This window comes from Phyllopteryx taeniolatus, chromosome 15, assembly GCF_024500385.1.
Source record: "Phyllopteryx taeniolatus isolate TA_2022b chromosome 15, UOR_Ptae_1.2, whole genome shotgun sequence".
Lineage (NCBI taxonomy): Eukaryota > Metazoa > Chordata > Actinopteri > Syngnathiformes > Syngnathidae > Phyllopteryx > Phyllopteryx taeniolatus.
This window is the reverse complement of record NC_084516.1, coordinates 13,013,697-13,026,543: the sequence shown is the minus strand read 5'-3', so window position 1 is coordinate 13,026,543 and position 12,847 is coordinate 13,013,697. Positions and strand designations below refer to the sequence as shown.

Sequence of the window (12,847 nt, the reverse complement as noted above, 5' to 3'; positions counted from 1 at the left end):
GGCTCCCCCTTAAACTGTACGTAATGTTACAGTGGCCTAAATGATTTAAAATCCACTACTGTACATTTGTTATGTACAATTCAGTTGTATTTAACTTTTCTGTACAATATATTTGCATTTAATCGATTACAACTGTGTGTTTTCAAGTGCTTATTGAGGTACACCTTTTATTTCACTTTTATGTGCAATATATTTTAGTTGAACTATTGTTTAAGTGCAGTTTTTTTTTCCTTTTCCTATATATAAGCGCAGTCTTAATGATCAAACTGCAGAATATTACAGTAGCTTACAATAATATTGAATATACTCTAGGAATGAAACCTCTGCCTTGTTTCTGGTCAAGACTTGAGCCTGCTATCTTACTGTTTTTAAATGTTGGTCATTACGATGGTATTTAAAGACCCAAGTATTTTTTGAGGTGTAAAATGTTTTAGAACCACTGGTTTAAGCCTTAAAATCCCCTACAACACATGCTTCAAACACATTGAAACTTATTAAGATAAACTTTTTAAATACATTGTAAATGTATTTCAACGTAATTGTTTTTGTTTGTTTAACAGAAAATCTGTGATATAGTGGGATCGCAATAGGTGACCCATGAGATAGATTATAGTGTTACCACGATATAGGTTGACTGAAATCAGATTTTAAAACTAAAGAAAAGTTGTGATATCGATAAAATGTGGCGAAAATTAGGTTGGCTGGACAGAAGCAGATGGATCTTTAGTCTTGCAGCTCCCAGTGACCCCGAAAAGGGCTGCACATAATATTGTGGAGTTACCACACATGAGAGTGGAAAGCAAATCACAGGAAAAGACGCCATCTCTGCATAACATTATTTTATTGCTTCAGGGAAGTCCTTCACAACATCTGAGTGACAGGTGGGGGGACTCCACACTGAGGCTGGATGTGTTCCTCGGTATAGGGTGATGCTGTTTTGATTAGCAACTATGATAAATTGGGCTCGCTGGCATCTATGAGCTGAAGTAATTACAGTTACCACATGGGTTTTTAAGCAACTAGAGAGGCGCTTATGTATTTTCTGGCAAGGAATTGAGGCAGTGGGCAGCCTCGTGGACAAGTTCTTTAGCACGTCTACCCACCAGTTATGAAGTTCAGAGTTTCTCCTCTTCAGAGTTTGCCTGTTCTCCACGAGCTTGCATGGATTTTCCTCAGCTACTTCTTCCCAAAAATATGCACAGTTAAGTTTATTTAGGACTCCAACTTGTGCATGGGTTTGAATATGAGTGTGAAGGTTTGTTTGGCTATGTGTGCCCTATGATTGGCTGGTGACTCGTTCAGGGTGTACTCCAGCTCTTGCTCACAATCAGCTGGGATACGCTTCAGCTCACCTGCAGCTCTAATAAGGACGAGTGCTATAGAAAATAGATGGATGGATTTAAGTCAGCATCAAGTGGAGGATAGTATTTGAATAAATACAATAAATGCCTCAATCAAAATGCAATTTTTTGACGAGAAAGTTGAATATATTATTTTGTTCATCCTCCAGCAGGTTCCTACTACCCATCTACTCTCCATCCTTCACACAAACCCTGCATGGCTCGCTTTCTCAGATCTTCCAACGTCCCAGAATCCTCTCTGCCGCCGTCCTCCTTTCCCAGTGACCCTCAAATATCCCATCATCCCCCCTCCTCTTGTTCCACGGGATATCCACCTCATCCAACGAGGGACCGCATGGGACCTCCCATCTTCCACCACAACCCAGGGCAGCCTCAGTATGGACCTCTGGCCTCTGCCCATGGGGTTTATGCACCTCTCTATGACAGCAGAAGAGTGTGGAGGCCTCAGGTTGAGCGTTCTGTTCATTTTTTAAAATGTGCAGGTGAAAATCTTGATTGTCTCCTCTTAGGTATTGACACATTTACTTATTTCCATTGCAGCTGTACAATAGAGAGGATGCGAGGAGTAATTCATTGCCTCCAGAGGTGCTGCATTCGTCTGTCTACCAGCCTCCACTCAGGGAGAGATTCAACTCGCTAGACAGCAACTACTACTCTGCCTCAGAGCACCGTACAGCACTGCACAGGGTGAGTGCAAATGTAGTACACAACATACTTGGCGTCTCAAAACCTCAGAATATCGTACAAAAGTTCATTTATTTCAGTTATTCGATTAAAAAAGTGAAACTCAAACTCTACAGATTCATTAAATGCTGGAAAATAGTTTTCAGAAGTCCTATGCCTAACTAATTTCTATATTTAAAAATAATGTTGATTGTTTTTTTATGTAATGTAATTATTAATTATGTAATCTGTTTTTTATGTATGTTTTTAGTACTTTCTCGAGATTAATATTGTGTTTCCATTGGCTGTTACCATAAAATGATAAAAGATAAAAATCATGAAATGTTTCAGTCTGTGTGTAGTGAATTTATGGACAGCAACATACGAGTTTCCACCCAGCCATCCATTTTCTGAGCTGCTTATCTAGGGTCGTGGGAGTGCAGGAGCCTATCCCATCTATCATCGGGCAGGAGGCGTGGTACACCCTGAACTGGTTGCCAGCCAATCGCAGGGCACATACAAACAAACAACCATTCGCATTCACATTCACACCTACGGGGGAATTTAGAGTCTTCAATTAACCTACCATGCATGTTTTTGGGATGTGGGAGGAAATCGGAGTGCCCAGAGAAAACCCACGCAGGCACGAGGAGAACATGCAAACTCCACACAGGCGGGGCCGGGGATTGAACCCTGGTCCTTCGAACTGTGAGGCAGACGCTCTAACCAATCGCCCACCGTGCCGAATCATATGAGTTTCACTTTTTGAATTGAACTATTTCCACGATATTCAAAGACACAAAGGGACACCATCCAGAAAAATATTTGTAATTTCAGAGGGGATGTTGAACTTGAGGTTGTTAGTCCAAAAGTGCTCATCAAACACCTGTTTGGAACATCCCACAGGTGGACAGGCTAATTGGGAACAGGTGGGTGCCATGATTGGGGATAAAAGGAGCTTCCCTGAATTGCTCAGTCATTCACAAGCAAAGATGGGGCGAGGTTCACCTCTTTGTGAACAAGTGCGTGAGAAAATAGTCGAACAGTTTAAGGACAATGTTCCTCAACGTAGAATTGCAAAGAATTTAGGGATTTCATCATCTGCGGTCCATAATATCATCAAAAGGTTCAGAGAATCTGGAGAAATCACTGCATGTAAGCAGCAAGGCCAAAAACCAACATTGAATGCCCGTGACCTTTGATCCCTCAGGCGGCACTGCATCACAAACCGACATCAATGTGTAAAGGATATCACCGCATGGGCTCAGGAACACTTCAGAAAATTTCATGGATTTGATCAAAATATAGTTCGGCGCTACATCCGTAAGTGCAACTTGAAACTGTACTATGCAAAGCAAAAGCCATTTATCAACAACACCCAGAAACGCCGCCGGGTTCTCTGGGCCCGAGCTCATCTAAGATTGACTGATGCAAAGTGGAAAAGAGTTATGTGGTCCGACGAGTCCACATTTAAAATTGTTTTTGGAAATTGTGGACGTCATGTCCTCCGGGACAAAGAGGAAAAGAACCATCCGGACTGTTACGGACGCAAAGTTCAAAAGCCAGCATCTATGATGGTATGGGGCTGTGTTAGTGCCAATGGCATGGCTAACTTACACATCTGTGAAGGCTGAAAGGTACATACAGGTTTTGGAGAAGCATATGCTGCCATCCAAGCAACATCTTTTTCATGAACGACCCTGCTTATTTCAGCAAGACAATGCCAAACCACATTCTGCACGTATTACAACAGCGTGGCTTCTTAGTAAAACAGTGCGGGTACTAGACTGGTCTGCCTGCAGTCCAGACCTGTCTCCCATTGAAAATGTGTGGCGCATTATGAAGCGTAAAATACGACAACGGAGACCCCGGACTGCCATAAAATTCTAAGTTCATGATTATTTGCTAAAAACAATCAAGTTGATTAGTTTGAACATTAAATATCTTGTCTTTGTAGTGTATTCAATTCAATATAGGTTGAACATGATTTGCAAATCATTGTATTCTGTTTTTATGTTTAACACAACGTCCCAACTTCATTGGAATTGGGGTTGTAGTTATTAAGATACACTTTTAATTTTGAAGATAATACGTCTTATTCACTAACCGTGCGTACGCACAGATTTGTGCTTAAATCATGCGTACGCACGTTTGACGTGCAAAACTTGGATTCATCAATATGTCCGAGCTTGTTTCAGAGCGCTCGCATTTTCCTAGTTTTTCCAAGGCTTTAGTATTCTTTTTAATCTCCACGATAATCTGATTTCTATATTTTTCTGTGATTCTTCATATGCAGATTTGATGTAAATTGATATATTCACACAGACACCGCCACGGGCGTGGTTGAATTGTGACGTACTCTGGTCGGCGTATACGGAATGGCTCGTGTTTTCTTTCACTTCCAACGCTAATTTCATGACTTTGATCAACTACAGATCCCTCTTTGCTATGGTATATACATTCTTTACTATGTTTGCTCATTATCTTAAATGGTTTTTGTATCGGGATATGTTTTGTGCCACATTCTCTAATTTAACTTTAGAATTAATTCAAAATGATGAATGATTATTAGGCTATATGTTGCCGGTTTCTGCATTGAGCAAGATTTCAGATGATACCAACTTTTAGAATATAGGATAAAGATTAAGAAAGTTATACATGTATAAATTTTAAATGTAGCTGTATTACAAGTGATCCATTACGAGTACAGAGCATTGCTCTGCTGAGATTATTTATTAAAATGTATTGTGTCTAGGATCCCCAAATCTGTATTCATGTTATTCTAGTTTTCAAACTGAAAAAAATTTTTTTTCTTGAGTTTGTCTTCCTACGCCTTCATATGTCACCTCTACCTTCACTGCCAGTCGTGGAGTCCTCAACCTCCTCTGTATGAAGTCCATCCTCCTACTTGTACCTACCTAAATATGTCTGCCTCCCCCACTCCCTGCATTTTCACATCGTCTTACTGCACCAGCACTGCTACTGCTGAAATATATTAATGTATTATTGAAAACAAGGACAATTGAAATCTGATTAAAGTGGAAAATAATAAGCATGCCACTTTCTGTAAATGTAGTTATCTCATATGTGACAAGAGCAAGCTTCAAGTGTTGCCACATGCATCAACTTTTAAAGGTCACGCATTGAAATACTTTTTTTTTAAATTATTGTATTTGTGTTTTTCTTACTATTTAATATCATTTACAATGGTGACAGTAAAAGAAAAAAAAATCATTGTAACATTTTTATGTTGATTGGGGCCAGTTGGGAGCCAGTGCTAGGGGGTTGTAACAAGTAAAAGTAGTTTGAGTAAAAGCATTGATTGTAATTTTAGCCTTCATGCTCGTGGACGCAGTACCTCATTACAAAGTGGCTGAATTACACCATCAGTTAGTGTGCAGATCCTTATTTGTTGCAGGTAGAGGACACATTGGCAAACACAAATATTACAATACTTAATAATTTGGCAAAATTCTAAACGGCTTGCTTACAGACACATTTTGGGCAAATAGGTAGCACACACAAGATTTACTTGGTTGTGTAATTTTGCACTTGATGGGTGGGTTGGCACTCCAGAGATCCAACTATTTGTACGAGCAATTAAAAAGTGTATTTTCCACAGTATTTCCCCTTTAAGTTGCTAATTATGTTTCTTTGTGGTATAAAGGGCTACAATAAAAGTTACATTAAGTACATACAGTATACTGTACGGTATATTGTCACAAAATCTGAATCAGACACAAATAACTCTTTATTTATTAACTTCCTTCTCAGTTCACTTCACTTCCTTCACTCTGTATCCAATGTTGTTTTTAGGAATACGGCCACGTTCCTCTGGTCTACGATGACCTGTTCCGACGTAAGCAAGAACAGTGGGTGCATCACCACCACCATCATCATCATCACAGCACCAGAAGGCCCTCCCAGCCCTCTGCTATCTTCAACATTGATTTTGGACCTGAGGTATGCAGCAAATCACAGCCACGGCATGGATTTCAATTACAAATCAGTACATGAAGCAGTAATACTTGTTGAGTTAACCTCTTTATGCGTAATTGAATTCCCCGCTCTGAGAGCATCTGCCTTGCCCGCATCCACTGTAATACTATGCGAGTGGGAGATAGTTGCTTAGCAACTGTGGATGATAATATCATGGCTCAACTGTGGGGTGCGTGGGTGCATGTGTGAGAGAAAAAGCGTCATTTGAGGCTTTAACAAGCAGCAACTGTGGAATTGTGCTGACTAAAGTTTTGCTAAACTGAGGGGAATATTTCCACTTATCCATACAGACAAATACTGTCCATCCTTGTAAGCTCTGCAGACTTTGTGTTGGTTTCCCCTAAATTGATGTTCCAATGAGCGCTTGCTTGTCTTTATACACGTTGAAAATACATAAGAACACCGAACAAAGTTGAACTTCAACATACAACATACAACAGTCTATTGAACTCCTGTCCTCAGAACTGTGAGGCAGACGCTCTAACCAGTCGGTCACCGTGCCACATGCTAATGCTACATGCCTCAGAACTGTGAGGCAGACGCTCTAACCAGTCGGTCACCGTGCCACATGCTAATGCTACATGCTAATGTTCATGTTTTTGCTAAAGAGTACATCCTAGCTGTGTCAGCTTTTCAACAACACATGTAGCTAAATAATAAAAAAAGAGAAACTTTGATGTTAATATATTTTTCTGATAATATGAGTAAAAGGGTTGCATTGGTTTGAGTAACACTCAATTAGAGCTGAAAACAAATAAAAACAAATAACAAATAGAAGAGAGACTTACCTAACGTCTACCTACCCAGGGTCTACTAAGTCTTGGAACTCACTTTTTTTCTCTTCCTAAAAAGCAACCAAATAAAGCACAATAAAAGGTAATGGGTGAATTAGCAGGCGGCACGGTGGACGACTGGTTAGAGCGTCAGCCTCACAGTTCTGAGGACCCGGGTTCAATCCCCAGCCCCGCCTGTGTGGAGTTTGCATGTTCTCCCCGTGCCTGCGTGGGTTTTCTCCGGGCACTCCGGTTTCCTCCCACATCCCAAAAACATGGATGAATTGGGGATTCTAAATTGCCCGTAGGTGTGTGAATGTGAGTGCGAATGGTTGTTTGTTTGTATCTGCCCTGCGATTGGCTGGTAACCAGTTCGGGGTGTACCCCGCTCCCTGCCCGATGATAGCTGGGATAGGCTCCAGCACGCTCGCGACCCTAGTGAGGAGAAGCGGTTCAGAAAATGGATGGATGGATGGGAGAATTAGCATGGAAAAAGAAAAAGTAATTCCATCCATTTTTTATATTGTATGTTTCTAATTTCTTTTTTTGGGGGGGGCGGCGTGACTAAAATGGTAAATCATAGAATAGCCAAATTGGGGATGTGATTTGACTTAGATATGGGAAAATTAACAAGTAATTAGAATTATCTTTTTAAAATATTTTTAATGTGATGAGAGAATATTTGAATTTTCTGAGCTCCTATTGGGATCTCAGTGTTCAACAAGTAATTCCACACTACATAGACATAATTCCTCACTGTCAGTTTATCAATTATGTCAGTTCCTGACTTCAGTGCAGGCAGTGTGGGATCAGTTCGCACCCAGCGGTGATATGAACTGGTGACCAGTCCAGGGTTGTCTGCCTTTTGTTCGAAGTCAGCTGAGATGGCCTCCAGCTCACCCGTGACCGCTAACAGGATAAGAAGTATAGAAAATGGATTGATGTCATCAATGATGACAATCACAACAAGATTGTTTTTGTCTCTTGCAGCATGTGGAGAGCAGTGCAGGTGCGTGTGTTGGGTGCTGCTTCAGAGGTGAGGAAAGCTTGGCGCACTACACGCCGTGGTCCTGCGCCGCCACCATCGGGCCCTGTCACAGCCCTTTTGAGCCTGAGGTGCTCACACAAGCTGCGTCTCAATCTGCCTTGGAGCAGTCGGTGAGTTTAGTTTAGTCTCACAGCCATGCCCCATTCTTGCAGGAATAAGGAAAATTAAAAGGAAATGAAGATGAGGAAGATCTACCTACCTACCTACCTACCTAAGTAACAGGGAGGCTTTTCCAGCTGGTTGGTCTAATGATGTTAGCACTCTGAAATAGCCCTTCTCCTATTGGATGTGCCTTTTGCCGTCACCATGATGTGGCTCTTTGGCTAAAAGCGCCCCCTTTCCTCTGATTGGTTGCATCCGTGTAGAAGACCCAACTCTCACTACTTGTGAGAGTACACGTTTGTTATGTTGACAGCGCTGGCTCAGGAGCGGAAAAGGAAGGCGGAGATCTTCGCTTTTGATGTAGATAAGCTTGAGAAATTCGAATGACCTGATTCGAGGCCTCTTGGCAGAAAAGCGTCTGGCACTTAGGATTGCATGGATGATTTTCATATTTCACGTTTTCTGAGGCACCATAGAGACAATATTACATCCCAAATACTAGAAAAAGTTGTTTTGGCAAGATATGTCCCCTTTAAGTGTGGCAGTGTTAAAATGTTTCCCACTAACTCTAACCCAACCTAATTCTAACCTTAACCCATCCTAAACCGCCCCAACCCTTCCCCTAAATCTAACCATAACAAACTTCTTTGTTTTTATTTCGTACAATTGTGATATGTTTGGGATGGTCATCTCGTTACATCTTGCGTAGCCCGTCACCCTTCCTGCGACACAGGAGCCAATCATGTTGCAGCGGGGCCTGTCCTGCCTGCAAACTATGTGGGAATCCTAATAACGCCAGCAGGACGCCACTCATGAATTTAACATTTTTCACTTAGAGAGTGCTTCGCGGCAAACGGCAACCTTGTGCATGGCCCTGTGATGCGACACGCCTTTCCATTCTTGCCCTTGCAGCACTTACACAATGAATGGGTTTTTCGACGGTGTGCTGTGCATTGCTAAGTGCAGTGTGAAAAGGCCTTACTGTACTGTATGTGGGAGATGGATTGCAAGACTGACATTTATGCTTTACTGTTTGTACTGTAATTTGTTGACAGACCCTGGCAATGCAATACAGAAAGAAAAAGACAGCACTGCATAGCACAAAGAAAAAGCTAAACCAAAAAAAAAAGAAATGTGAACATAGGACATTCCTTAGGGAAAACTGTACATGCAGTGCTGTAGGAATTACAATGCAGTCTTCCTAAACTAAGCCCATGATTGAGAACCTGGTCTACTAGTGTGGCTCCTATCTCATCAGCGACTGAGAAAAACTGTATAATCCATTATGTCTCAATTTCTTCAAGACGGAGCTAACTAACCAACATTATCTTGATGATAGGAATGTTAAATGAACCAAATTCCACTTGCTCAACAAAATTCTTACACAAAAATTAAATTATACAGTTTCTTACTAAGCAGTTGGACGGCTGCAGCAGTGGCGGCAGTGGTGTTAGCAGCAACGGCGGTGTTAACAGCGGTGGCGTCACAAAGCGTTGGCTGCACTCGTTAGATCACTGCAGGCGACTGAAAGAAGAGGACCCCATCATTCCCTTCAGCGAGGGACCCATCATCTCCAAGTGGGGGGCCATATCCAGGGCGTCCCGCTCGGGCTATCACACCACCGATCCTGTCCAAGCAACCGCTTGCCAGGGTGGCGCTAGCACCACGCCCATTAACTTTAAAGGTAAGCATGGACAACAAGTAGTGAAAGTTTTGATGAGCTGGAGTGATCTGCTCATCTTTGAAGTACACCCGTCCATTTTGTATGTCGCTTATCCTTATTAGGCTTACAGGTGAGCTGCAGCCATTCCCAGCTGACTTTGGGTGTGAAAAAGCACTTGAAGAAGGCTTAAATGTAGTCATCAATTATCTATAGGGCATTTCACCATGATGTCACACATACTAGACTTCGGGGGGGGGGGGGGGGGTCAAAAGCCCAAGCAATTTCTAATGGCAACACTAGTAAACAAACCCGAACATGTCATTTGACCAAGGCAGACCCATTGAGAAAACAGTGTAAATGGCTTGAATGATGATTTTAGCTTTCTTCTCTCCCGCCATACTTGGAATATGTGAATTATCAGTTGAAAAGAATGAAGTAAAATGCTTACAATTATGTCAAGTGAGCCCCTCAAAATGGAGATATTCTGCATAAAATTGCTATAATTCATAAATGGTAAATCGAGTTTGTGATACCTCTTATATCAAGGCTAAAAGTCTACACTTCAATCCCATGTTGATTGTTTTATTTCCAATCAATTGTGGTGGTGTATAAAGGCCAAAAAATAAAAACGCTGCAATTGTCAAAGTACGTCTGCACCTACAGTAACTGCGGTCCTTGATATTTTAGTGAAAATTCTGATTTGTATCATTATATTTTCCAGATTACAATTGCCACTTGGATCGTGATGAGTACAGGTGGAGCTCCAGGGGATCCAACTCTTCCAGCCACTCCAGTTTCCTAGAGAGGTACAACCAACATTCCATGTTTGCATATTTGTTTACTTATTTCCATGTATGTTTGACTGGTTCTGAAACAATGGAGACACATACTACTATACTGGTTGTGCGCAAAAAAAAAAACAACTTAAAATGTGCACCACTGACACAGTTTTATTTTGTCACCATGCATTTGTTGTTTTAGTGAGCAGCTTTGTCAACATTCGTCAAGCGAGAAAATTGCATGTGATCTGCAAATCCACCAGACAGCCTTCAGCCAGGATCGGCACCTTGAGGAGAGTGAGCCAGGCCCGGAACGGGACATTGAGCTTGAACTGTGCGCTCTGGACATAGAGGACTCGAACATCAAGTCTCAGGTAGAGCCTGAAAACCTACAGAAGATTGTTATTATCCAAGTGTTCATACAAATACGGTGGAACCTCTCAAGTAAAACACACACTATTTTGGTTCCAGTTTTTTTTGGGACAATGTTACCCATAGCAAATCATAGAAATTGTAACCCATTACTAACCCATCACATCACATTATTCACTAAAGAACAACACTTAATTTGCTGTTTTTGTGCTCCGGCCAAAGCCATATCTAATATAAAAATAGTGTTTTGCATCAGGTCACTGATGGTGTAGTGGTGCACTCGCATGACTTTGGTGCGGGCAGTGTGGGATCAGTTCCCACGCAGTAACAGTGTGAATGTGAGTGCGAATGGTTGTCCGTGTCTATATGTGCCCTGCGACTGACTGGCGGCCAGTTCAGGGTGTAGTCCACCTTTCGCCCGAAGTCAGCTGGGATAGGCTCCAGCGCCCCGCGACCCTAACCAGGATAAGCGGTGTTTAAAATGGATGGATGGGTTTTGTATCACAGGTCCATGGAACTATGTTGAAGGGAGGGAAAGAGCTTCATCTAAGCAGTCCATAGTCTTGTCTAATAGGAAAAAAAAGTGCTCTGCTGTCATCTTGTGGTGACGATTGCCAATTCCAAACCATTTTTAATTTCTCGGTTATTCTCAAACAATGAATTGTGTAACCACCATCATTAACTCTGATGACACGTGACATACACTTGACAAACTCTTGTAAATGGGAGGCAAGTCTCTTTGCATAAAGAATAAAAACAGCCAAAGTATGCAGTGTATATAGGGTTTCTCTTATTGTACCTAGCAGCCAGGACAGAGCTATGTGTAGGATTTGTGTGTGTGTGGTACCTTGACTCATGAGTGCCCCAATCTCTTGAGTTTTCCGAGTTACAAGGCGTCACTGGTAATCTTTTAGTTGCTCACTGTCTCCAATGGCATGTTGCACGTTCCATTGTACTACCGAACCTCTTTATTCTCTTGTCATTTTTGACTTTCAGGGTTCTTTGGACGTGGCCACGCCATATTCCGAGGATGCCTCCCACCTCCTCCCACTCTCCTGCTCCTCTTCACTCCTGTCATCCCCGCTGGAGGAACAATACCATGCTGAGGACCCTTCAACGGCTAAGATGGACACTTACCTGTTGAAAAAGATGGCCTTTAGGTGACTTGACATGTAACTTTAGCCTCAAGTGTGCAGACATCCTCTAAATTAGCTGTTATGTTTGAAAATATCATCTATTTGATTAGGCCTCACGCACGCACACGCACACACACACACACACACATGAGGAGGTGTTAAAGAATATCCCTGTCTTAGATCCCTGTCGGATCTAACCAAAGCAATTAGTTTCTATACTAAAGTCACAAAATTTTGAGAATAAAGCCATAATGATGAATAAAAGTTGTAATATTTACAGGAATTTAATCCTCATATTACAGTGGAACCTAGATTCAAAACACTTATATGGAGAGGGGTCATCCTTTAAATCAGATTGTCCGTTAAATTGAAGCACTTTTTTGTGGCAAAAAAAACCAACAGTACAGTACAAAATTATTGTCTTGTACTTTTTTCATGGGCGGAAAACACCCAGCACAGTACAAAATTATTGTGAATAAATATATATATATATAAAAAAGCTTCAAATGTTTGAAAAGTTTCAATGTTTATCCAAACTTACCTCACTGGTCCATGAAAGGGGTGATTTTGAGTTTCAACTGGACAATATATTCCGTTAAATCGTGGTTCCACTGTACTTGAAAAAAAGTTGTAATATTACTTGGGGAAAAAATCATGATGAGATAATTCTGTATCATGATTTAAAAACTCACAAGCATCCGGCAATATTATCGTAGTATTCCGACAGTAAATTCAGGATTTTAAAAGAATTAGGTAATACTATAATGAAAAAATTGTTTTATTTTTTTTTCATAAAATTACATTTTTTTGCAATAGTATGACTTGCAATTATCTTTTTTTGAAAAAATGAAACACTTTCTAATAATACTAAGAACCATTATTGTGAAATTTTTGTGAACTTTTTCTTGTAGTATAACCATTTGGTTCTTGGAAAATGTCACAAAAATTATA

The 12,847-nt window shown here is 41.1% G+C and overlaps 1 protein-coding gene across 6 annotated transcripts in view; it reads left to right on the top strand.

Moving 5' to 3' along the window:
• The window catches only part of rc3h2 (ring finger and CCCH-type domains 2), a 43,797-nt gene that overhangs the window by 24,631 nt on the left and 6,319 nt on the right, over window positions 1-12,847 (top strand). For 3 of the 6 annotated variants that reach the window (XM_061800225.1, XM_061800224.1, XM_061800228.1), the window contains exons 12-19: window positions 1,511-1,809; window positions 1,902-2,048; window positions 5,841-5,987; window positions 7,787-7,954; window positions 9,351-9,630; window positions 10,331-10,415; window positions 10,591-10,762; window positions 11,757-11,920. In XM_061800225.1, coding sequence (XP_061656209.1) covers window positions 1,511-1,809; window positions 1,902-2,048; window positions 5,841-5,987; window positions 7,787-7,954; window positions 9,351-9,630; window positions 10,331-10,415; window positions 10,591-10,762; window positions 11,757-11,920 — 1,462 coding nt within the window. Of the gene's footprint in view, window positions 1-1,510; window positions 1,810-1,901; window positions 2,049-5,840; window positions 5,988-7,786; window positions 7,955-9,350; window positions 9,631-10,330; window positions 10,416-10,590; window positions 10,763-11,756; window positions 11,921-12,847 lie in introns of those variants that run through there. The other 3 variants (XM_061800226.1, XM_061800227.1, XM_061800229.1) reach the window with 3 other exon arrangements.